The sequence below is a fragment of the Malus domestica genome, chromosome 07, assembly GCF_042453785.1.
Source record: "Malus domestica chromosome 07, GDT2T_hap1".
NCBI classification, from domain to species: Eukaryota; Viridiplantae; Streptophyta; class Magnoliopsida; order Rosales; family Rosaceae; genus Malus; species Malus domestica.
Window position 1 is genome coordinate 21,433,316 of NC_091667.1, and position 26,811 is coordinate 21,460,126.

The 26,811-nt window shown below is 40.5% G+C and overlaps 1 protein-coding gene across 2 annotated transcripts; it reads left to right on the forward strand.

Moving 5' to 3' along the window:
• Nucleotides 1-15,835: 15,835 nt before the first annotated feature.
• On the forward strand, nt 15,836-18,754 carry LOC103439296 (jasmonoyl--L-amino acid synthetase JAR6-like). Of its 2 annotated transcripts, none has more exons than XM_008377839.3 (5): nt 15,836-16,071; nt 16,263-16,573; nt 16,709-16,810; nt 17,014-17,792; nt 17,962-18,754. In XM_008377839.3, exons 2-5 carry the CDS (start codon nt 16,281-16,283, stop codon nt 18,501-18,503), a joined length of 1,716 nt encoding a protein of 571 aa, XP_008376061.3. In that variant the 5' UTR covers nt 15,836-16,071; nt 16,263-16,280; the 3' UTR covers nt 18,504-18,754. The 2 variants fall into 2 exon arrangements, with proteins under 2 accessions (XP_008376061.3, XP_008376062.3); XM_008377840.3 differs by having other exon boundaries at nt 15,924-16,071; nt 16,227-16,573.
• Nucleotides 18,755-26,811: the final 8,057 nt, after the last annotated feature.

Genomic DNA, 26,811 nt, shown 5'->3' on the forward strand with positions numbered 1-26,811 from the left:
ATATATATATATATATTACATTATAATAACATACGTATTTCTTTTTTCCTTTTTTTTTGTAATGAAATTGACTTTCATTAGTCACCTTTAATAAAATATTTTTTATTTTATTTTTGAATGTGACTAAACTCAAATACATATTTTTTTTGGAATTTTTTTTTTTGGTATTGTGTGACTGTACTTGAAGTTTTGACGTTTCAAGTGCCTACGTACCCTCAGTTGATGAGGGATCAAGTCATAACGTAGTTCAAATGAGCAATGAAATTTTTTTTTCTTTTTTTTTTTATGGTGATTTTGATGATGATTTTGCCATACACAGTTTATGCTCTTGCAGGCCAGGAGCGTTGGTTGTCGCCTTTTAGGGGTAGTAGCGCTTCAAGAATCTACCATTGATGGGGCCGATCTTCAAGCCGTCCTCTACCATGAGTAAGTAGGCGCCGTTGGTGTAGACCTCTTGTATTACTTATGGTCCATCCCACTTTGATGTGAACTTGCTTTTTGTCTTGTGAGTTGTGATGATAGGCCTACACAATGCGAGGACGAGATCTCCAGTTTGGAAAGACCTTGGGCAGACCTTCTTGTTGAATGCCTTGGATAGCCGTGCTTGGTAGCATTCCAAGTGTTATTGAGCTTTAAGCTTTCTTTTGTCAAGTGCTTCCAACTCTTGAAGGCGGAACTTTGCATTCTTTTCATCAATCAAGCCTTCTCGTATAGCCATTCTTAGTGAGGGGATTTGACTTTCGAGTGGTAGAACAGCTTCTACGCCATATACAAGAAAATAGGGCATAGCTTGGGTAGGAGTCCTATGTGTCGTCCAATATGCCCAAAGTGCTTCGCTTATTCTTTCGTGCCAGTCTCTCTTTGTTCGGCTGATCACCTTCTTCAGGAGGTTGCACAATGTTTTGTTGAATGCTTTTGCAAGACCGTTGGCCGAGGCATGATACATGGAAGACTTATGCTGCTTAAACTTGTATTTCTCATAGAGCTCGTCCACGGGTCGGTTGGAGAACTATTTTTCATTCTTTGTGATAGTGTAGCGAGGCACACCATACCGGTGGATGATATGCTCCTTAATGAAACGGACAACAGTTTCCTTCTTGACTTCCCTTAGAGATACGGCTTCAACCCACTTAGAGAAGTAATCTGTTGCAGCTAAGATGTAAGCTTCTCCTGCAGATGACTTTGGTGCGATCGGTTCTACAACATCCAATCCACATGCATCGAATGGCCATGAAGTAGTTGTAGGGTGTAATGGTTCAAGCGGTTGATGTATGAAGTTGGCGTGGAATTGGCAGGCTTGACACCTTTTGACATGTTCCAGGCAATCTTTTACCATGCTTAGCTAGTAGTAACCCATCCTTTTGAGCTGGAAATGTAGCTTTGGTCTAGATTGATGCGCCCTACATACATCGGAGTGTGCTTCTTCCATGGCTTGATTGGCTTCTTCCTCACCTAGGCATCTCAGAAGTACTTCTTCAAAAGAACGTCGGTAGAGTGTTTCTTTGTAGTAGAGGAAGTGGGGTGCTCGTCGACGTATTTCAGAGCGATGTCTATGATCATCTGGAAGTTTTCCATGCTCCAAGTAGTCGATCAATGGTTGTCTCCACTCTTCTGCGTCGACTAGAAGTATTGAGATAACGTTTGTATCATCCAGTATCATTTCAAAAACGAGCAGGATCACCTATTTTTGGGAAACTGGCACGTCTGCAGCTTCGTCTTCTCATGGTGTCATACTCTAGGCTAGGTTGGCGAGAGCGTCTGCCATTTGATTTTCTTTTCTTGGCATATGTTCTAGTGTCACAGCCTGGAACTTTGGTAGCAGCTGAGTTGCCAGTCGAAAATACAGGACAAGATCATCTTTCCTCACCTCATATTCAATTAAGAGTTGATTGATTATAAGCTTGGAGTCGTCATATACCTCAAGGGTTGTGATTTCCACGTTGATCGCCATTTGGAGCCCGATGATCAGTGCTTGGTACTCAGCGACGTTGTTGGAGCATAATTCGCTTAGTTGGAAGGAATAAGGTAGTATTTACCTTTGTGGTGACATGAATACTACTCTCGCCCCCGCTCTGTCTGCTCGTGCGGATCCGTCGAAGAACATCGTCCATGTCGAGAAGATGTCAATGTAAAACACCTCCTCGTCAGGCAAGTCATTTGAGATTTTCCAATCGGCTAGGATTTGATGATCGACAAGGAAATCTGCTAGCGCTTGTCCCTTGACGGCTTTAGCTGAGACGTAGATGATCTCATGTTAATTGATAAGCAACACCCAGTTAGCTAATCGCCCTGTCAAAACTGGTTTGGACATGACGTATTTGACCGGGTCAGCTTTAGCAACCAAGTGGATGGTGTAAGCATGCATGTAATGTCTGAGTTTCTGGATGGCAAACACCAAGGCAAGGCACATCTTTTCTATTGGGGAGTAGTTCAACTCAACACTGGTGAGAGTTCGACTAAGGTAGTAAAGCGCTCATTCTTTCTGGGATTCATTTTCCTATGCTAAGAGTGTTCCAACTGAACTTTCCTGAGCAGCGATGTACAATATGAGCGGTTTCCCAGGCACTGGTGCCCCTAGGACAGGTGGACTTGATAAATATTTTTTTATGCTTTCAAAATCATTGTGGCACGCTTCGTTCCATACAAACGGAACATCTTTCTTTATGAGTCGGCTGAACGGTTGACAATGCCCTGCAAGGTTGGAGATGAAGCGTCTAATGAAGGCTAGCCGTTCTTGTAGACTTTTCAGCTCGTGCAGGTTCCTTGGCTCAGGCATGCTTTGAATGGCCTTGATCTTTGATTGGTCCACTTCAATACCACGATGTTTGACAATGAAGCCGAGGAACTTTTCGGAGGTGATGCCAAATGCACATTTTAACGGGTTCATTTTGAGGTTGTATTTTCGCAGCTTTTCGAACACTACTCACAAATCCTTCAAGTGATCTGATCTTTTCTTTGTCTTGACCACCACATCGTCCACATAACATTCTACGTTTTTGTGTAGCATGTCATTGAAGATTTTCTGCATTGCGTGTTGATATATAGCTCCAGCGTTCTTTAGACCAAAGGGCATCACATTGTAACAGTAGATACCTTTTAGAGTGTGGAATACTGTTAGTTCCTCGTCTTCGAGAGCCATAGGAATTTGATTGTATCCAAAAGAGCCGTCCATGAATGACAGTGCCTCGTGGCCAGTGGTTGCGTCCACCATGATTTCAATGATCGGCAAGGGGAAGTCATCTTTTGGGCAAGCATCGTTGAGGTCCCGGAAGTCTACGTAAACATGTATTTGTCCAGATTTCTTAAAGACAATGATGATGTTGGAGATCCACTTAGGGTATTGCACCTCTCAAATGAAACCTACTTCGATTAGCTTGTCAATCTCGGCCTCTATTTATAGGATGAGCTCAGATCGATAGCGTCTTTGAGTTTGCTTTATCGGTTGCGTTCCAGGCTTGACTGCAAGATAGTGCACAGCGATGGTAGGGTCAAGGCCAGGCATTTCTTTGTAGGTCCAAGCAAAGACATCTTTGTACTCTAATAGCAACTGGTAATACTCATTTATCTCGTCCGCACTTAGCAGCACATTTACGAAGATAGGCTTCGGCTCCTCTTTTGTGCCTAAGTTAAGCTTCTTAAGATCATCAACCGTGGTTTGCCCACCATCCTCAAGTTGTGGTGGCACAGCAGTGACAATCATCTTCAGGGATTTCATCTTCTTTACCTTCTTAGATCGTGATATGGAAGACATCTTGGACTTCCTCTTCAGTGTGGTCCTTTCGGGTGTTGTAGTTATGAAACTCTATGCAAGCGCGGAGTTCCCCTGATTTTTTAAGGCAACATTTAAGTTCTGTCCCGAGTCCATGACCTTTTCAATTAAATCAGCTTTGATCATGTGGTCAATCTCAGCTTCATCCAGGCTTGAAAATGTATTAACAATGGTTTCTTGCCCCCTTTCCGACTGGTGAATTTATGGATGCAACGTAGGCTTCATGTGTAATTTCTTTATAGCGACATGAGCCCATCATTTAACTTTGCTTGACTTGGAGCATGCCCCCAGCGATCGAGGCGACGACTTTAAGTCGAAAAAGCCAGAAGTGACGTCTTCCTTAGGGATTTCATCTCCTTTGTCTTTTTGGATTGTGACGGGGAAGATGTCTTGGACCTCCTCTTCAGTGCCGTCCTATTGGACTTGTTGGCATGAAAACTGTCCAGTGTGGATGATTGTGCGCCTTCTTACTTTCAGTGGTCCATTTGTGTAAACCTCCAAGATTGCTTGGCACTTCATCCTTAAAGGAATCGAGCTTCGAATATCATATTTTTCTACTAGCCTGTCGAGCTTTTCTTCCTTTGACGTTGTCTCCCTATTTCTAGAAAACTTCTTATTGTCTTCAAGTCTTTCCAAAGTTGACCGACGAGGATGAGAGCTAGCCGCGTTGCTTTGCTTTTTAAGTTTTGACAACCTTTCAAAAACAGAGCTTTGGAATGTTGGCATGTTAAGCCTCTTGAAGACGGAGGTTCGGTTTTGACCACCAATGCGATTAAGTGCTGACGTTCTGGGTCTTGAACGATTCATCCTATTGGAGACTGACGTCTGATGGGCGGATTTAGGGTCATCTTGATCTTGTTCAATGCTCACACTGATGTGTTGAGTGCTAGCATTTTTCGCTTTGCTTGAAACCTTCACGGGTGCATTTGGTGTGAAGCCAAGTCCAGCTTTGTTGTTGTCAACTCTGTAACCATGCTTTTTCAACTTCTTTTGAGTCTCGGTGAGATCACGTACTTTATTGTTGACGATGTTTGAAACCTTCTTTCCAGGATTCGAAGAAGAAGCGAAGTTGTACCCAACTTTCGACATGAGTTTGTAGGCGTTTGGATCAAAACCTTCTTCGATCCTCTTGGTTAGGAGAAAGCTTGGTTCCACCCCCTTTGGTAGAGCTTTTATAAAGTCTTGTGGTAGTTTTGCAACCTTAGCGTCGCCTAGCTGCGTAAGAGGCAAAACTACGTTCGTCTTGAGCAACTTTACATTATCCCTGTGCCATTGTGCATCGGCTTTGCTTACTCCAGTTTCGAACAGAGATTGACCATTCTTTCTTCTCGACATCAAGATGTATCAGAAAACGGGTGTGTTTGGTTCATTTGAAGGCATCATACTCCCTTTGGTTGTTGCAGGTTTAGCAATCTCATCATTGTTTCTACTTGAAGACGTCATAGCTTCTCCTTCTTGCTTCTTGGGCATGGCTTGTCGCTCTTACTTTTTAGGTGTTGCTTTGCCCGTGGATTTGATCTCTTTTGGAAGAGCTTCAGGCACAATGTCTTCATCCATGTAGAACTTGGCGTCTGCGAAATGTGACTCGGCTTCAGTGAATGGTTTGGTGTCACCATAGATCATATTTACTCATTCTCAGTAGAATTTTAAGCATTGGTGAAGGATGGACGGTACTACTCCATTCGTATGGATCCAAGGCCTTTCTAAGAACAAACCGTTGGAAGTTCTTGCATCAATCACATGAAATATCATGCTTGACTTAAGTTCACCAATAGTCATCTCCACTCGGATCATGCTCTTCGCTCTTTGTCCTCCTTGATTAAAACCTTGGATTAGTAGACGACTTAGGGACAGTTCATCCGCCTTAATGTCGATTGTTGTCATTGTTGACTTTAGCATGATGTTTATGGCTGATCCACCATCCACAAACATGTGGTTGACTTTGTGCTCCCTTACATACCCAGAGATGAAGAGATGACGGTTGTGAGGCTTAGATCCTAGTAGCAAGTCTTCATCGATGAAGTGGATTGCGTCCTCGGTGGCACAGCATGCGGCACATTCATGTGGCCAAAGCTTCAAGCCTTCGTTCTTGCTTTTTGCACTTCGTGATCATCGGGACTTGCCAAGACCGCTGCCAGTGCTCTTCGCATCTTCTTTAGCAATCGTAGTGCTTCCTCGATGCTAAAGTGTGTTGGCAGACCTTCTTCGAGCATGAGAGTTTTTTTCTCACTCAGTGGTGATAGTTTTGCCTTTTAAGGGCTCTTCCATCTCTACTTCAACCATGTGACAGGCGACGGTAGTGCACTGTTGGAAAAAGTCCTTCGGGAAGTACTTGTGCAAGGAGACAGGAATGCGTGGCTTTTGCTTCATGGGTTCCCTAACATGCGTTGGCTTAGCAGCTTTTTTGTTTCTTTTAGGCTTCCTACTATTGCGGCGATGGTGCTTTCTCCCTTGTTCCACCTTTGGCCTTGTGGCTTGTGGTTTTGGTTTCCTTGTTTTTTTGTAGGTCACCAATGTCCATCATTCTTCATCATTGGTATGTGCATCTTGGTCGCTTGCCCCCGGTGATGGTTATGCAGAAGGTACCATCCAGCTTGAGCATTGACGAAAATGGTCAGGTGTCACTTGGAGAGGCACAGGATTGAAATATCCAAATGCAATTGTAGTAGTATGTGTTGCTGCTGTGTCTTCAAGGTTGAGCTCGATTTGCCCTTGTTGCGCTAGCTTCATGATGAGTTCTTTGAGGACGAAGCACTTGCCAATAGGATGGCTCACGATACGATGGTACTTGCAGTACCTAGGATCGTTTACGCGATTCATCTCTTCAGGGCGCTTGCATTCCGATAACTCGATCACTTTCTTTTTCAGCAAGTCGTCTAACATTGCATCCATGTCTGAGTCAGGAAAAAGGTACGTCTTTTGCTCCAGCTCCCTTAAGGTGTTTTTGTACCTGTCTTGGGTGTGAGGAGGCTCATTTCTCTTTTTCTCCTTTGTTTTGGTCTTAGAGGAGATCTTGATAGGCGTAGATGAGGTCTTGATGGGGATAGTGTTGAGGGTGAAAGCTTCCTTGGTGGGCTTCTTCCCGGTCTTGTCTACATTTGGGGCAAACACCTTATCCTTCTTGAAGTTAATGATCGACTCCCTCTTCCCGCGATTGGCGATACTCAACTCCATATTGTGGGAATAAGTTGCCAGCTCCTCAAACGTTCTTGGTTTTATGCCCTGAAAGATGTAATATAACCCCCAGTGCATGCCTTGAACGCACATCTCAATGGCGGAAGTTTCAAAAAGCCGATCTTTGCAATCCAAACTTCATGAACGCCATTTATTGATGTAGTCGACGACAGGTTCATCCTTCCACTGTTTCATACTGGTCAGCTCCAGCATCCTTACGGTGCGACGCGTGCTGTAGAAGCGGTTGAGGAATTCCCTTTCTAACTGATCCCAACTGTTGATAGACTCGGGCTCGAGGTCAGTGTACCAGTCAAATGTGTTACCTTTCAGCGAGTGCACGAATTGCTTGACAAGGTAGTCTCCCTCTGTCCTGGCATTGTTGCAGGTTTTAATGAAATGGGCGACATGTTATTTTAGGTTTCCCTTTCCATCGAACTACATGAATTTTGGTGGCTGATAACCCCTTAGCATCTTCAAAGCGTCAATATTCTTAGAGTAAGGCTTTGAGTATAGTACGGAGTCATGTGAGCTTCCTTCGTACTGGGCCTTGATGGTGCTGGCGATCATCTCCTGCAACTGCTGGATAGAAAAAGATCCTATGAGTGCCGCTGCTTGGTCTGGCTCCGGCTTCACATCGACTTTCTCCATCGGAGGCTCATCTTCTTCGCCGTTTTCCTTCTTTACTAAAGTATCCCCTGGCTCGACTTTCACGTCGGGCTTCGCATATAGTTGGTTGACGAGTGCAGCGATTTACAAGTCTTTCTCATCCACAGTCCATGTGAGTTTTGCGATCGCTTCATTCATTTGAGCCAGCTGCTCCTTGATTGAAGTTGCTCCGATAGTCATGACTTGCATGGCTATGTTGCTGCTTGAGTCAGCATCGGAAAGTAAGGGCTCTGAGTACTTCCTCGGGCTTTCCTCTCTTTGTGCCCTTAGCGAGGCTAGGGTGATCACGGGCTCGTGCCTCTGATGCTCTTGTTCCTTCAGCGGAGTTGATGCAGAAGTGGAAAAGGCGGCAAAAAGAGCTCTTGCCTTGCTTTGAGTAGTGACGCCCGAAGTGACACCACCTACGATGATGACGCTCTTGTTCTTTGCATTGGTTGCGAGAACATCTTGAACCTTCTTTGATGCCATTTATGCTTTTACGGATTCGAAGATAGAGATGAGAGGTAAAGATAATCCCACCGGGCGTGCCAAATTTGTGAACACGAGAATTCCTGCGATGAATGAGACAAGAACACGTGTACAAAATAATATTTTTTGTATTGATTTCGGGGTTACAATCTCTTTTACAATTTAGTCCTCTTATTCTATCTTCGTAAGACGTAGATTTGTAGATTATGTTATTCATCCAAGGGCCGTCGGGGCTTGATCCTAGATGAACGATTGATGAATGATGAACACTTTCTTCAAGGGCCGTTGGGGCTTGATCTTGAAGAAGGATTTAACGAAGAATGAAGAGGGTTTTCTTGATCCTTCGGGATTTGCTTGAGAGTAGAGAAAATGTATGTCAATTTCCTCTCTTGATCCTTTGATGGAGAGGCCTATTTATAGGCTTTGACAATGAATTACCACCATCCTTTTGTTTGGGTGGATGTTGTAGGTGGATTGGGTGGAGGTTGTAGGTGAATTAAGTGTATGATGTAGGTGAAATGAGCGGATGTTGTAATTTTAATGCAATGGTCAACATTTATTTTACCGAAATTTCAATGTCTACAAATGTAATTTTAATGCAATGGCCAACATTTATTTCACCGAAATTTGAATGTCTACATTTTTTTTTTCAATAATTGCAGCATATGTCAATGACATAAACCTCATTGGAACTTCTGAAGAGATCCAAATGACTACAATGCACTTGGAGAAGGAATTTGAGATGAAGGATCTAGGTAAGACTAAGTATTGTATCGGTTATAGATCGAGCACCATGAAAACGAGATCTTAGTACACTAATTGAACTACACTTAGAAAGTGTTGCGTCGATTTAACTTCCTAGAAGAAGCAAAGTCATTTAGTACTCCGAGGGACGTTCGCTTTTTGGTTCCTAAGAAAGACCCTTTTTTATCCTAAGGAAGCTGACGAAGAGATATTGGGATCAGAATTCCCCTATCTTAGTGCGATTAGAGCTTGGTTATATTTAGCCTATTGTACAAGACCTAAAATTTCATTTGCTGTAATCTCCTAACAAGATACAGTTCCTCACTAACACATCTTTACTAGAATGGCATCAAGGACATATTTCAATACCTTAATGGTACTACGGATCTGGTTATGTTCTATACCTACGCATCCCAAAAGTCTGATGTACTACTTATTGGGTGCCTATCAATATGCCTACTAATAGAAGTTCCATGATAATTGATAAACATGTACGACATATTAGACAAATATACCTATATTCTGTAGATTCACTAGTTTAAATAAGAAATATATTTTTCATGAGAAATATTAAAGGAAAACTAATGAAAATGGCTTGAAAACTTTGAGATTTAACGATAAAGACAAAATAAAGGGTAAAGTGAATAGTATCAGGATTGACTTTTTAGTGTAAAAATGTAGTTTTTCGTTAAAGTGAACAATACCATAAGCTTTTCGTTAAAGTTCCCAAATATTAATAATATGCCTCCTAATAGAGGCTCGGGATCCATGATAAACACGTACAGAATGTTATACTAATTTACCTATATTGCGGAACAAAGAATTTAATAATCGGTACATTATTTTGCAAAATGACCAAAATTATTAGTACTAAGTAGATACACTAATCTTTTCAAAACAACAACAACAACAACAACAACAAAGCCTTTTCCCACTAAGTGGGGTCGGCTATATGAATCCTAGAACGCCATTGCGCTCGGTTTTGTGTCATGTCCTCCGTTAGATCCAAGTACTCAAGTCTTTTCTTAGGGTCTCTTCCAAAGTTTTCCTAGGTCTTCCTCTACCCCTTCGGCCCTGAACCTCGGTCCCGTAGTCACATTTTCGAACCAGAGCGTCAGTAGGCCTTCTTTGCACATGTCCAAACCACCGGAACCGATTTTCTCTCATATTTCCTTCAATTTTGGCTACTCCTACTTTACTTCGGATATCCTCATTCCCAATCTTATCCATTATCGTGTGCCCATACATCCCACGAAGCATCCTCATCTCCGTTACACCCATTTTGTGTACGTGTTGATGCTTCACCGCCCAACATTCTGTGCCATACAACATCGCTGGCCTTATTGCCGTCCTATAAAATTTTCCCTTGAGCTTCAGTGGCCTACGACGGTCACACAACACGCCGGATGCACTCTTACACTTCATCCATCCAGCTTGTATTCTATGGTTGAGATCTCCATCTAATTCTCCGTTCTCTTGCAAGATAGATCCTAGGTAGCAAAAACGGTCACTTTTTGTGATCTTCGCTAGATTGCTCCGGTCATTAGTGTGGATAAGTATATAAATGGATAGAGATAGGAAAGCAAACACAAGATGTACGTGGTTCACCCAGATTGGCTACGTCCACGGAATAGAGGAGTTCTCATTAATTGTGAAGGGTTTACACAAGTACATAGGTTCAAGCTCTCCTTTAGTGAGTACAAGTGAATGATTTAGTACAAATGACATTAGGAAATATTGTGGGAGAATGATCTCGTAACCACGAAACTTCTAAGTACCGGAGTGTGGTATCGTCTTGACTTGCCTTATCTGTCTCATAGGTAGATGTGGCATCTTCTCTGGAAGTACTCTTCCTCCATCCAGGGGTGGTATCTGTAACTGGTGGAGATGCACAAGGTAATGTATCAATTTCACTTGAAGCTTACTTGTAGTTTCAGGCTTGGTCAAGCGCGATACAAACCATGTAGTAGGAGTCCCCCAAGTCGCCGGGCTAGGGGATCTGCTGAAAGAGGTGACAGACAAGGTAAGCAATCAGAGCTCCGGCTGATTGTTCACATTCTCCCTATCTTGCAGGCAGCATGAAGGATAAAGAGAAGAAAAATGAGAAGAGATGATATGGGATACTTTTGCTTTTGAAGAAGTAACTTTCCACAGGCTTATTCTTGAACCGGGCTGGAGGGTTTTCTGGTTTCCTCCAGAGTATAAGGCCGACTGAAGAATTTGAGGGTCAAAACAAGTCCATCAAATCTAGAGTACGTTCGACCCTGCTGATATGGGATACTTTTGCTTTTGACAGAGTAGTGGATGTATCGGCACGTGTGCTGTTACGCTTGTCTCCACATGCTTCCTTGTATCCTTCTCACTTACCCTATCTGTTCATCAGGCAGATGCGGTATCTTCCCTGGAAGCATAAGATGTTGAAGATGAGTACTCGAGAGCAATGCCAAGTAAGTAATCAAGTAAGGGGTTCCAGGCAGTCAGTTCCTGGCTGGAAGCTTGATTCCAAATGCTGACTGATTGCTCTCTTTCTCCTTGTCTTGCAGGTAAGAACAAGGTCAAAGGAAAAGACAGGGAAAAAGCATGATATGGGATACTCTTGCTTTTAACCCTGATGATATGAGATATTCTTGCTCTAGTATAGCTTGTTTACAGAGGTATTATCGGGGGGAAAGAAAGCTGAATATTTCGAAAGGCTTCGTTGGGAGTGCCCTCTCAGATAAGAGAAAGGGTTGAGCATTTTTACAGGTCTGCCTGTCCGTTAGGGATGGAGGTCGACATATATAGGAGTCTCCCTAACATCAAGTAATAATGCTATTCCTTTACCCTGCTTGGTCATAGCACGGTAGTGGAAGCTACCAGCTTCACATGTTTTAACTCTGTCAGAGCACTTTGAAAAAGTGGTCTGTGGTATCTGGAAAGCTGATGTTGCGTGTGAAGATTACAGACAAGCTTTATCAAAGGAGATCCAACTCTTGAAGTTGGGAAAGTGGTGCCTCTTCGGTTTTCGAACAAGCAATCCTGACGGGGATCTGGCTCTCGAGATTCGGAGAACGATGTCTCTTCGATTTTTGAGAAAGCAATCCTACTGGGGGTCTAGCTCTCGAGATTCGGAGAGCGGTGTCTCTTCGATTTTTGAGAAAGTAATCATGTTGGGAGTCTGGCTCTCGAGATTCGGAGGGCGGTGCCTCTTCGATTTTAGAGCAAGCAATCTTGTTGGGAGTGTTTTCTCGAATATGAGTAAAGGTTGGGCATGTTTGCTAGTCTACCTTGCCACGAAGCACAAAGGTTGACACACAGGGACTTTCCAATTATCCAGCAGTGGTACTGTTCCTTTACCCTCTCTTCGATTTTTGAGAAAGTAATCATGTTGGGAGTCTGGCTCTCGAGATTCGGAGGGCGGTGCCTCTTCGATTTTGGAGCAAGCAATCTTGTTGGGAGTGTTTTCTCGAATGTGAGTAAAGGTTGGGCATGTTTGCTAGTCTACCTTGCCACGACGCACAAAGGTTGACACACAGAGACTTTCCAATTATCCAGCAGTGGTACTATTCATTTACCCTCTCTTCGATTTTTGAGAAAGTAATCATGTTGGGAGTCTGGCTCTCGAGATTCGGAGGGCGGTGCCTCTTCGATTTTGGAGCAAGCAATCCTGTTGGGAGTGTTTTCTCGAATATGAGTAAAGGTTGGGCATGTTTGCTAGTCTACCTTGCCACGAAACACAGAGGTTGACACACAGGGACTTTCCAATTATTCAGCAGTGGTACTGTTCCTTTACCCTCTCTTCGATTTTTGAGAAAGTAATCATGTTGGGAGTCTGGCTCTCGAGATTCGGAGGGCGGTGCCTCTTCGATTTTGGAGCAAGCAATCTTGTTGGGAGTGTTTTCTCGAATGTGAGTAAAGGTTGGGCATGTTTGCTAGTCTACCTTGCCACGAAGCACAAAGGTTGACACACAGGGACTTTCCAATTATCCAGCAGTGGTACTGTTCCTTTACCCTCTCTTCGATTTTTGAGAAAGTAATCATGTTGGGAGTCTGGCTCTCGAGATTCGGAGGGCGGTGCCTCTTCGATTTTAGAGCAAGCAATCCTGTTGGGAGTGTTTTCTCGAATGTGAGTAAAGGTTGGGCATGTTTGCTAGTCTACCTTGCCACGAAGCACAGAGGTTGACACACCGAGACTTTCCAATTATCCAGCAGTGGTACCATTCCTTTACCCTTGTGGGTAATAATATGGTAGCTAGACCTTCAAAATTTATGTGTCTAAACTTTGTTAGTGTTGTTTCTTTGCAATTCTTTTACCCTTCTTGGTCAGAGCGATGTAGCGGGAGCTGCAAGCTTCACGTGTCTCAACTTTGTTAGAGAACTTTGGCAAAGTTATCTGTGGTACCCATGAGTTACTGTTGCGTGTGGGAAGTGAGTGATTGAACAGTACGATTCATGTGCTTTCTACTTCGCCAGAAATCTTCGACAGAATGCCCATAATTTCCGCAAAGCTAAGTGTGCGTGTGACAGGTGCTGACAAGGCTGGAAAAGTAGGTGCCTCTTCGATTTCTGAGATTGGCCCTCGTGGTCTCTTAGTAGCCCAGCTTTTGAGAAAGCAAGCCTCTTCGATTTCTGAGATCGGCCTTCGTGGTCTTTGAGCATCCCAACTTTTGAGAAAGCAAACGCCTCTTCGATTTCTGAGATCCCAACTTTTGAGAAAGCAAACGCCTCTTCGATTTCTGAGATCGACCCTCGTGGTCTCTGAGCAGCCCAGCTTTTGAGAAAGCAAACGCCTCTTCGATTTCTGAGCAAGCGCCTCTTCGATTTCTGAAGCTTCGTCGAGTGCAGATTTTTATAGGGGCTGACATTAAGTTCCAAAGCACACTTGAATATCCACCAGTAGAAGCTCCATTCTTGCACTTCTAAGATCTTGATTTGTCCGACCTCTTCTCTCTTCAACACCTTTGAAAATGTCTGGCCCCTCCGACCGTCGTTTTGACTTGAACCTTGTTGAAGAGGCAACCCCGCCTTCTCCAGACAACATATGGCGCCCATCCTTCGTCTCCCCTACTGGTCCTCTTACCGTTGGGGATTCCGTGATGAAGAATGATATGACCGCTGCGGTAGTGGCCAGGAACCTTCTCACTCCCAAAGATAACAGATTACTTTCCAAACGGTCTGATGAGTTGGCTGTTAAGGATTCTCTGGCTCTCAGTGTTCAGTGTGCAGGTTCTGTGTCTAATATGGCCCAACGCCTATTTGCTCGAACCCACCAAGTTGAATCATTGGCGGCTGAAGTGATGAGTCTCAAACAGGACATTAGAGGGCTCAAGCATGAGAATAAACAGTTGCACCGGCTCGCACATGACTATGCTACAAACATGAAGAGGAAGCTTGACCAGATGAAGGAATCTGATGGTCAGGTTTTACTTGATCATCAGAGATTTGTGGGTTTGTTCCAAAGGCATTTATTGCCTTTGTCTTCTGGGGCTATACCGCGTAATGAAGCTCCAAATGATCAACCTCTGATGCCTCCTCCTTCTAGGGTTTTGTCCAGTACTGAGGCTCCGAATGATCCCCCTTCGCTGCCTTCTCTTTCTGGGGCTCTACCGACTGCTGAGACTTCTCCTAAGCAACCTTTGTGAAGGCTCCCTCTTGTTTGTTTATTTTGACTCAAGTATATGTACATATTTGTAACTTATCGGGGATATCAATAAATAAGCTTTCCTTCATTTCAACGTATTGTGTTAAATACACCAAAGCCTTCTTCGCTAAGTTCTTTGAATTTTCTTTTGTTGAAGCTTGTATGTTGAAGCTTTGTGAGTGGAGCATGTAGGTTGAGGTAGTGTTCCCTTAATTTCCCGAGTGAGGAAAACTTCTCGGTTGGAGACTTGGAAAATCTAAGTCACTGAGTGGGATCGGCTATATGAATCTTAGAACGCCATTGTGTTCTGTCCTGTGTCATGTCCTCCGTTAGATCCAAGTACTCTAAGTCTTTTCTTAGGGTCTCTTCCAAAGTTTTCCTAGGTCTTCCTCTACCCCTTCGGCCCTGAACCTCTGTCCTATAGTCGCATCTTCTAATCGGAGCGTCAGTAGGCCTTCTTTGCACATGTCCAAACCACCGTAACCGATTTTCTCTCATCTTTCCTTCAATTTCGGCTACTCCTACTTTACCCCGGATATCCTCATTCCTAATCTTATCCTTTCTCGTGTGCCCACACATCCAACGAAGCATCCTCATCTCCGCTACACCCATTTTGTGTACGTGTTGATGCTTCACCGCCTAACATTCTGTGCCATACAGCATCGCCGGCCTTATTGCCGTCCTATAAAATTTTCCCTTGAGCTTCAATGGCATACGGCGGTCACACAACACGCCGGATGCACTCTTCCACTTCATCCATCCAGCTTGTATTCTATGGTTGAGATCTCCATCTAATTCTCCGTTCTTTTGCAAGATAGATCCTAGGTAACGAATCTCCATCTAATCTTTTCAAAACAAAAACAAAAATAGGTAGGTACTTTGATAGTCGAAAAATAAAACAAAAAAAAAATACTAGACACATCATTTTTCGCTTTTTGTTTAAAAGAAAACAAAAACATGATTTTTGTTAACCATGGGGTACATTAATCTCTGATAAAAAAAAAAAACTAGGGTACATTAATCTGAAAACGGTTTAGGGTTCTTATCTAACTACATGTGTAAATAAAATGTGCGTGCACTCGTTGGACTTTAATTTTTTTACCATACAAGAAAAGGAGATAATTGTCACATTTATCTCCCTACAAGCATGATCAAACATGAGTGTGTACAGTGTGTATGAGGTGCAAAATGATTTTAATATCTCCCTACAAGAAAAACTTGCATGTGTGAGGTGCATGTACCCCTTATTCCTATGTATATTCACACAAAAATTAGGTCGCGTACACTCGTCACCCAAAATATTAAAAATTATCATATGAAAATTCCAAAATAAAATAGCTAACTGGGTAATTTGGCTCTATATATTATTCCACCCACACAAGAGTCTTCACTCAGCCACAGCCTTTGGACCCCCCCCCCCCCCCCCCCAACCCCCCAAAACCTCTCAAAAATTAAAATTTCACTTGCTGCTTTCTCTCTCTACAAAAAGAAAACAGCAACCATGTTCTCTCTACTTTCACTCAAGAATAAACTACATCAAGTTCTATGACTGTTATCATCCCTTATAAACCCAAAGAACAGAGGACTCTCTTCTTCTTCCTCTGTCTCTCCCTCAGACTTCGAGTCACAGGTACTTTTCTTCCTACTTTCACTCACTAAGTTGCTTGAATTCCCCCAACTGTTTCTTCACAGGTGTCTGAGCATCTGAATTATCATTATTTTTTTACCTTCTCATAGCATTTTATATCTGTCTGCCACCCTAAATATTGATTATTTCAAATGTAGCTGTATTTTGGTGTTGAACAAATTTTTGTTCTGTAGAAGTCAGAATCTGTGCAGATGTTGGAGAAGTTGGACGAGTTCGATATGGAGAAAAGCATAGAGGACTTTGAAGCAATGACGAAGGATGCTGAGAGGGTTCAGAGAAAAACCCTGAAGAAGATTTTGGAAGAAAACGGATCCGCGGAGTACTTGCAGGGTTTAGGACTGAATGGAAGAACTGATCCAGAGAGTTTCAAGGCTTGTGTGCCGCTTGTTACTCACAAGGATTTGGACCCCTATATTCAGAGAATTGCAGAGGGTGATTCATCTCCCATCCTCACTGGGAAACCAGTCCGATCCTTCTCAGTGAGGTACTTTCAAGTTCCGAAATCCATCAGTTTTCTTTTTTTGTTGCTTCATCCGTTGGACTGGATTTTTTTTTTTTTGTTTTTTTTTATTGTGTTGGAGAAGTTTTCGGTTTCTGAGATGTTGTACAACATATGCAGCTCTGGTACTACTCAGGGAAGGCCAAAGTTCCTGCCTTTCACCGACGAATTGATGGAAACTACCATGCAAATATTTCAAACTTCTTTCGCGTTTAGAAACAGGTATCGATGTTCCTTTTTTTGGCTTGTTGTGGGTGTCCAGAGGATTTGGGACTAGGTTTAGTCCGATGATTTGTGTAGTTCTTCTCGCCTAATCCTATATTATCCTCGATACTGTTGTTAGGAAAAACAGGTTAGTACTTTCTCATCTTTCAATTTTATTCCTTCAATTCTTCTGATGATCGAAAACTATGCCTATTGTTCAGGGAGTACCCCATTGCGAATGGAAGGGCTCTGCAGATCATCTATAGCAGCAAGCAGTTCAAGACGCAAGGTGGTTTGCCAGTCGGAACTGCCACCACCAACGTTTACCGCAATCATAAGTTCAAAACCACGATGAAAACAATGCAATCTCAATGCTGCAGCCCTGACGAAGTAATATTCGGCCCTGATTTCCAACAATCTTTGTATTGCCATCTCTTGTGTGGCATAATATTCAGGGACGAAGTTCAGATGATATCTTCAGCATTTGCTCACAGCATTGTCCTTGCATTCAGAACCTTTGAGCTGGTGTGGGAAGAACTATGTGCTGACATTCGAGACGGGGTCCTCAGTGACCGAATCACAGAGCCATCAATCCGATCAGCTGTTTCAAAACTGCTCAGCCCGAACCCTAAATTGGCTGATTTGATTCATGGGAAATGTTCCGGATTGAGTAATTGGTATGGATTAATACCAGCACTTTTTCCCAATGTCAAGTACATCTATGGGATCATGACAGGGTCCATGGAGCCTTATTTGAAGAAATTGAGGCACTATGCAGGGGAGTTGCCATTGTTGAGTGCAGACTATGGTTCTTCTGAAGGATGGGTTGGGGCAAATGTCAACCCAAAATTGCCCCCTGAGTTGGCTACTTTTGCTGTGATCCCAAATGTTGGGTACTATGAGTTCATCCCTCTGAGGAACAGCAGCGGTGAGCAGCCAGTGGGACTCACTGAAGTCACAGTTGGTGAAGAGTATGAGGTGGTCCTCACTAGTGTTGCAGGTGATTCTGTAACCCCACTGAATTTTTTTTCGTCAACGTAGACTGATAGATAATCCAACTTTTATACACCATGCCTTCTTTTTCCATCACAGAAATCTTGTTATTTATGCATGAATTCAGCCAAAAGATCCGTAGTTGTGTTTAAAAATCTAATCAAATTTATATGCAGGTTTGTACCGTTACAGACTAGGGGATATTGTGAAAGTTGTGGGGTTCTACAACTCAACCCCAGAGCTCAAATTCGTGTGCCGGAGCAATCTTCTGCCTTCAATCAACATTGACAAGAACACTGAAAAAGATTTGCAGCTATCCGTCGAAGAAGCTGCAAAGCTTTTAGCTGCAGAAAAGTTGGAAGTTGTTGATTTCTCAAGCCATGTGGACTTGTCCACAGATCCTGGTCACTATGTCATATTTTGGGAACTCAATGGTGAACCAACCCATGAGGTTCTTAGCGAGTGCTGCAACTGTTTGGACAAAGCTTTTGTTGATGCGGGATACATGAGTTCGCGCAAGGTCAACACCATAGGCCCACTCGAGCTTCGAATTCTTCAGAAGGGAACCTTCCAGAAGATTCTAATCCATTACCTAGCTCAAGGAGCTGCTGCTAGCCAGTTCAAAACACCAAGATGTGTAGGGCTTAACAACAAGAAGGTTTTGCAGATTTTGTGTGGCAATGTGGTTAGGAGCTTCTTTAGCACTGCCTATGATTAAGTGAATAGTACAAGCTCAAAACCGAACACATTTGTCGTTTCCAAAATCAGTCCACAGTTGTTTTAGCTTTTTTAAGGCATTAGTTTTCTATCTATCACACGGTAAATATGTCTCATGCCGCCCTTGTTAGCTCCAGTGGTATGGGATGATGATAGATTTCAAGTTTAAATCTCTTTCTAAATATAGATATGTCTCATATGAAGTTAGTTGAATTTGTAATGTGTTGGTTTTATAAGCCTTTTCAAGTGTCTTGTACTCTGTGTCAATCTTCAACTCAAAATTATTGACAAGAAAATAGTATTTTGATTACAGTGACAATGATTGAACTATGAACTTAAATCCTTAAATCATAACTATGAGCTCAAAATAAATAACAAGAAATTAGTATGTTAACCCTAAATCCTTAAAGTAATAACTACTTATTGCTATGAACTTGCATAATTTCATGTATTCATTTGAATTTCAACTTTCAATGTATTCATTTGGATTACGTGACATGTGAACGATCAAGAAAAATGAGTTGAGATCTTCTTCAGATCTCACTTTCAGGAGCCTAAGGATCAGGAAATCCGGACCGTTCAAGAAAGAGAGATTTAGACTTTGGTTTATGTGAGATGGGTCAGCAGAATGAGTTAATGGAATTCGTCGGATTCAATTTGATTGGTCTGGATTCCTTGGTCCTTGGACTTCGGAGAGTGAGATCCAGAAAGGATTTCAACTAAAGAAAAAAAAACTTTACAGGTCGATCGAAGTGTTGTTTTCATGGAAGTATGGGTCTCTCTCATGAACGCGGATGTTGACAATCAAAACCACATTACATGTAATGTCGTGGTGTTAGGTAACTTTGAGCCAAGTTCCACCCCCATTTTGTTTAATAATGGAACCGGAGCCACATGACTGTGGATCACTCTCTTCACAATAGACAAAACTCTAACCCAATTTAAATTAGCGTATGACAATGCAAACCTTTATAATACAATAGAATCTTCGGAAATTATTCCCAGCATATATATTTTTTCCTTTGATATATACAGGAGAGTAAAGCTAATAGGATCCTTGTATATCTAGTTTCAAATGAACAAAAACAAGGAGAAATTGTTTTCTTTCATTGAAAACGCCCGAAAACAGTCTAATGTTTACAAGTTAACAGAAGTTATGTGCTACAGAAAATATTTCCAAAGGAGTATATGTTAGAGTTTTAGAACTGTTGTGCTTGAACTTGTGCAAAAGGGTCTGTGGAGTGGAGGCCATCAACTCGACAAAGGCTTGCTTAGGTGGTACTGGACGTCTAATTGAGGACATCCGTGATTTGAAGATGAGTTTCCTTCAATTTCTCTTGTGGCGTGATGGTAATACATTAGGATCTTCAAAAAGTAAAAGAAAATATTGGATTGAATGTATTTGAAAGTGCCAGTGCATTTTGAATGGATTTGAAACAACGATTTACAAGGATCCATAGTTTAAAGAAAGATATTTAACTTTAAAAGTCATTTGAATCTGTGAATTTAGAATGACTCCATAGAAATGATCCTTTATGATTTCGTAAGCTTTCAAAGCTATAAGAACTTGACACATAACATTTATCTTCTGAAGTACAACATTAATATAGAGTTCGCTACCTTGTATAAGTACAACATATGAAAAAATTGTCATCAGTATCCTAACCTAAGAAGAAAAACAAGATACATTATTGATACCCTAATTAATTTCTTCTCTTTCTGTAGTTTTTAAACTATACACATTTCTAAATGTAGATTGGCGAAGAGCACCTGTGTGTGAAAGTTGGAGGATCAAATGAGATTTGCTTATTGTCTTATCCCCCATATGAATAATCAGTCCCCTCTGTCATGCTTCTTGTAAGAGACGATGATATCCTTATCAAATATCCAATCAAAACAAGAAAAAATTCTCCATCAAAAGGGCAAGGTAGTAATTCTAAAGGTATATAGGGGGTGCATCCACCAAAACATGGCGTGCCCATTAAAATGCCAACCTAAAATTTAAAACTATTTTACTTGAAAAGATAAGAGAATCTGTTTAGTTGGACACAAAGAATATGCATGACTGGCACTTGTCAGCCTAAATCATACACTCTCTTATATTTATTAGTCTCTAAAAACATTAGTCTTGGTGCCAAGAAAATTTTGAGACCAAGAGAATATGCAACAAAGATTGAGAGGCAATGAAGAACTGGGCGTATGGGATTGTGGGAGCCCTTTATACGACTCCTATGAATTGGTCTCAGTTAGTCATCTGATCGAACGGCATCTAATGGCATTGCCATATTCTCTTGGAGGATCCAGGCGGTTCATTGCCAATTTCTGTACTCATCCTTCATCAGGCATGGCTTCCACTGTATCATCAGATATGAGAAGTAGTACTACAAGGGAGGCCAAAGGGTCATCTTCATCCAATGTGGGGATTAGGAAGATTTGGAAGAGGAAGGTTTTCTTTGGAGAAGGAAAGGACAAGGCCAAGAAAAGGAAACTACGGTTTTCTGTGTTTTGCAATATGATTGGTCTGTGGAGGCAAAAGGATCAATGCAGGTGACAGAAAACACAAGTCTATAAATATTTATTTATTTTCCTCTTCTTATACATTTTTCTCATTTGCAATATTTATGAAGATAAAAAAGAAATACAATTTTGATTTTGTTTTCCCTTGTTCAGTCTTATTTCTGAGCCAATGGTCATATATGAAATGGCTCCCCTTTTCCAAAGTTTATATATAAATTCATGAACTTTATATGAGTACATTTTTTTTTAGTTTGATCACAGTTTCATATAACGTTCATGTGCAGAACAATTTTGAGGATTATTATTTTGATGTTTTCACTATGGTAATTTGCTTTAAATCTAAAATGTCTAATACTGGACGCACAAATTGTTAAAGCAAGGAAATAAAATGAAAAAAACCTTCATGTCCAAATTAAAGAACGATCTGAAAACTGATAATCTTTTACTTCAATTTAAATCCATAATGGCATTCTGGAACATGCAATTGCCAAAGCAAATTGCAATCTGTTTGTGATCTTTCTTTTTTGAAACACTATCTTCATATATAATATTTTACTCTAAATTTTATTTTTTCAAATTTGAACTTTGCTAATATATAGCTGTAAATGCCACCGTGACTATATTCTGTGTTGTTTATTTTTTTTCTGCAGAAAACTATATTCTGTACATATGAACATTTGTTTTGGGATAACAGTTTTTATAAGTGCCACCGTCACAGTAGAATTTTAAATTAGTATATGAATGGGTGAAGTGAAATGAAGCACGGATGATAAATTTTAGGTTGAAATCACTTTTATAAACAGTTAGATCTGCCAAAATCATTGTTTGAATCGACTTTCCTAATCCATAAGTCTTTGTAAATATGCTTGTAGTTCTTTTCTCTTTTGAAATTCTCTTCATCTGTTTTTTTTTTCTTTTTTTTTCTACGACGTGGATGAATAAGCTATTAGTTCTTTGGAGGAGGACGAGGTAGAACAGAAAACGTCCACCCTTACCGAAAGAGAAAGGTCCTGCACGCTTGAGGAACATTCACTTATAACTTAGCCAACATGATCCTCTCCGATTCTTTTGATGAGAATTTTGGGGATCCATGAATCTTGTCCGTTCATCGTATATCGTATAATTAGTTTTTGTCAAGTACTGTTTATGTTTATTTTTAAATAAAAAATTTAAAATGATTTCTGACCGCACAATGTACGATGAACGGACACGATTCACGAATTCTCGAAATCTTCACAAAGAGGGTCCAACGAGAATCTAGACTCATAACTTAGTTATTTCTTTGCTATGTACAATTTTCGATAAATATTTTAAAACATTGCTTTTGTAATGTGTTCGGCATAAATTTTTATGGTGCCTTAAATAAGGTTTTTTTTCAGCCATAAATCAATGAAAACTTTACTAATTATCCATATGTCAGTGATCAATTTTTTGGACTGATGATATAATTTAACTTTGGTAAGGCAGCAATAAAACAGCACAGATTATAAATGGGGAAGTAGAACAAGGGAAGGAGAAATAGGCTTGTGGATAGGACCTGTTTGGGTTCTTGGATTGTACGATGGTCAATAAATTATCATATTATATTATTCTCCAGGTTTTACAGATACTTAAACCTGGGAAGATTATCGCCTGGGGATTCCGATTCGAGCAGTCCGCAGAGGAGGAGCTCCAATTATTGGGAGGATTATTGAATTAACGACGAAGATTTCTTCATGAAGCAGTCGCACTTATTCAGATTTGAGCGAAGCCCGGCATTGGTGGAGGACGCTGTAATTATGGTCCAGATCAGATATTTATTATAGTTAAATTAGTCACATTTGATATTAGATTTTAGTCATTTTTTTTTTACAAGAAACGATTGTGATTTTCCATTAATAATGATAACAGTAATAATTACAAGGGTTGCCGCATGGGTACAATCTCCAATGATCAAATATTTGGTTTGAAGTTAATTCGCACAAACAAGCTATGATGATAATTCCCTAATTAACTACCAAAAACATGCGCACTAGCACAAACACCCCAATACAAAATCGGCCACAAAGACGGCAAAAGGAGGAGACTTATACCGGAGCACACATAAGGTCACCCCCACACAAGCAAGACCACATTAAACTATAGCTAACAAGTGAGGTCACATCAAAACCACCGCACACAGTGGGGCACTTGCTAGGGCAAGACATTAACCGCTAAATGCGGTACAAACAAACCTACACTGATTTACACTAATTCGAGAACGTAATCCTCTGGTTGGCTTGTCACCAACAATTAGCTCATATAACCAACTACAACATTACCGCTTCAAGAGAGATCTGCCATAACCGTGCGCCAAGCAAGACAAGGCCGCCATAGGTATGGTCAGGGAAGGTGGTGCTGCCATGGATCGGTCAGGAGGAGCCACAAAACCCTTATAAAACAAGTCATAAAGGAAGGATCCGACCCACCAACAACTAATGAACCAAGGAATTGGATCCTCTCCGAGGCAAACCCTCGGGATCCTCTTGACCCACTAACACGAGATGTTTGATCAAAATCCAACAGCCACAATTATTATAACTTTTAGATGGACCCCCCTGTTTGTAGCCGTTGGATCAAAATCTAACGGCCCGTGTTAGTGGGTTAGGAGGATCCCAAGGGTTTGCCTCAGAGATGACCCAATTCCATGAACCAAAACCACTCATACTAAAGTTCAATACTTGAAATGACTAATTCGCCTACAATAAAATAGAAACTGCAATGCATGGTCTAAATCCACAAAACTGCAACACAATGTTCAATGTTGGTTGATTTATTCCTAAATACAAAAAATATACAAAAAGGGCTTCTAGCTGTTATGTAATGGTATAATTGGTAATTTTTGTTTGATTTAGGAGCAATAGTGTACACTAAAGTCTCTTAGTGTAAAAATATAGATGTATTTAAAAAATGTCTCATTGACCTATTTATAATTAATATAAATATTACTAACATATTATCAATATTATAAATTTTATTGATTTAAAATATTTTATTTATGTTGTACTTATACTATTTGGTTACACAGTTTTTAAAATTGTTATTTTGGAGTTCCATTCACACACACACACACACAAAATCTGCAAAATAGATAAGTGAATATAACACACAATACATTAAATTTGCTTATGTTCATATATTTATGTGCAATGTTATTTTGTGATTTCACGAGGTGATTTGCTATCGACCCTTTAGAGATGGGACATGCTCTATTACCCTTAGGCTGTCTCCAAGGGGCGAACCAAAAAGCCCAAAATTTGTGGCACATACCTCATCAAGGAAGTATTTTGGGGGTGGGAGTTTTAGGATTTTTGGTTTGGAGGTAGGGGAAGTTGGGTCTGCTCTCCTAGGGGATGGACAAGGAAACAAGCGGGCCTGGCTCACCCAACTACATCCCTTCTTAACTCCAATGACTCAAATCCAATTTAATTAATTTAATGGTAATAAAAAAAATCTAACAGCTCAAATTTAAATTCAACAGTTAAAATATTATTATTAATTAATCCAAATTAAATCCAACACCAAAACTCTATATGACACACTCTGATCCTGGTATCCTCCAAATACCAGGATGAGCACGTGTTGGTCGATACCCAAGGGTGACAAAGCCATTTTAAACATGCAAAATATTAGTAAAATAAAACAAGATAGATTATGCAAAAACTAATTCCAAAATTGTTAGCAAAAAAAAAATCAAAGAAATACAAAAGTTTAACAAGTTATAAAGTTGGGGGTGGGAATTATAAGTCCATTACAGTGGAGAAAAAAATTGACTAACCTCATACGTAAAGAGGAAGAGTTGAAAATACGGGGCTAATTTATGGGATTCCCATATTGGGTTGGAGGCCTTAGGGCTTAAGATTTTCATGTCATCCAAGGTGATTTGTTACCCACCAGTAGGGATGGGGCATATACCTTACTAATCTAAGAATGTAGGGCGTACTTAATTTGACCTCAATATAAGGTGACAATGAATCATTCATTCACTTGACTCATCTCAATATATTTATGTGTAATGATCTAATTGGTTGCGTTTGAATTAATTGTACTACATGGCACAGAAAAAGAAAAAAACAGATAACTCTACCCTAATTGGTCTTCGCTATTTCTTATCTCCACTGAAATGTTAGAGCATCTCCAAAAAAAGATGTTAAATTTAAAACATCAAAATGATGTTTGATGTCTTATGTGGCAATTTGACATTTTGTACATTTTTATGCTCCACCTAATATGTTAAATAATAATGTCCTTTTATAATTTTTTTAATCTCTTTGTGGGGTCCAACTATTAAGACAACCAATCAAATACTTGGAATACAACAATATTTATTATATATTGCTTCACATCTATTAAAAAAATATTAAATGAATTTGACAGCAGAAGGCCTAGCCTTCAATTAACTTAACGCCATGTAAGAAACTGAAGGCTCAGTGGGAGAAATTTTATGCTATTTTTTTTATTGTTATATGTCTATGTGACAATTTTGACATCTCCTTTTTTTTTCTTCAAAGAAACTATAGTAAATTCATTGATAGAGCCATTACAATGCTTTGTTACAAAGGTGATTCAAGGCTCCATACTTTCTTCAACAAGTAAATCCAAGGTTAAACTTGGATGGTGATTATACCAATCACACGCATGACTCAATGAGATGCCGTAATGTGCAAGCCTATGGGCGATGCTGTTTGCATGGCAGCAGGTATGGGTTATAGTAACCTTAGTGATTATTGAAAGTATCACCTTGATGTCCTCCATGATTTGCCTAACCTCGAAAAATTCTATGGAAGAATTCTTAGATGCTTCTACAATTTGAAGCAAGTAACTCACACATCTCATTTAGAGATGCTTTTATGAAGGAAGTAGGGATGATAGAAAGTAGGCTGCCTTGAATTGGCCATATAGCACAACGTAGTCAACGGAAATTCGATTTACTAAGGTAGATTTCGTCACCATTACATTGGAGCTCACATCCTATTAAACTAATTTGCTGCTTAAAAAAATTGGACTTTCTTGGTGAATTTTCGACATGGATGGCACTCCCAAGTTAATGGGTCTAAACCTCATGAAAATACCAAGATGTGGAAAAAATATATTCTCCCCTTCTCCATAGCACCATCCATTTATTATCAAAGTCTCAAATTAATTTTATGATTACAAGAGCCTTTAAGTATGATAGTCTAGTGGTTTTTTTCTTTATTTATAAGTAAAATTTTAGGTTCAAATCTCGTGAATGCTAAATACGATACTAGTTTATCCTCCCCCTTTTAGTGTAAATGGATTCTATATCAAAATCTTATGATTACATGAATGATTTTGCAATTTGGCCTTTCAGCAATGAAGGAAACAATGTTTTAAGTTTTACCTATAAAGAAAAAAATTACAAGGGGTCATAAATCATGTCGTCTTAAGCTTGGTTCCTCTAATATCGGTTATTTCAAAAGTGAAGACAACTCTGGAGAAAACAAATTTGATTTTATCTAGAGTTAATTAAGCCACTTAATAAGTTAGAGGAGGCAACAATTTATTTGTTTTAGGCCGAACCATATACCAAGCTTCTTATTTTTTTTCCCTTGGTGTGTGGAAGCTCCAAAACTTAGGGTGCCAATTTGCCGCAAACATTTCTATAACAGAAAATATGGCCAACTTATCTTGACCCCCAGAATTCTCTTCAAGTGGGGCGATGTGACAAATCTCAACGCAGCAAATCATATAGCCCAAATTTGGATGCTTAAATGTATGGTAACCCATACAAATATGAAAAGGAAGAGTTTTCG

Coding starts and splice junctions, on each gene's coding strand:
- LOC103439296 (XM_008377839.3), top strand. CDS start 16,281: ATGTTGGAGAAGTTGGACGAGTTCGATATGGAGAAAAGCATAGAGGAC. Junction 16,574..16,708: donor GTCCGATCCTTCTCAGTGAG/GTACTTTCAAGT, acceptor CAACATATGCAG/CTCTGGTACTACTCAGGGAA. Junction 17,793..17,961: donor GGTCCTCACTAGTGTTGCAG/GTGATTCTGTAA, acceptor ATTTATATGCAG/GTTTGTACCGTTACAGACTA.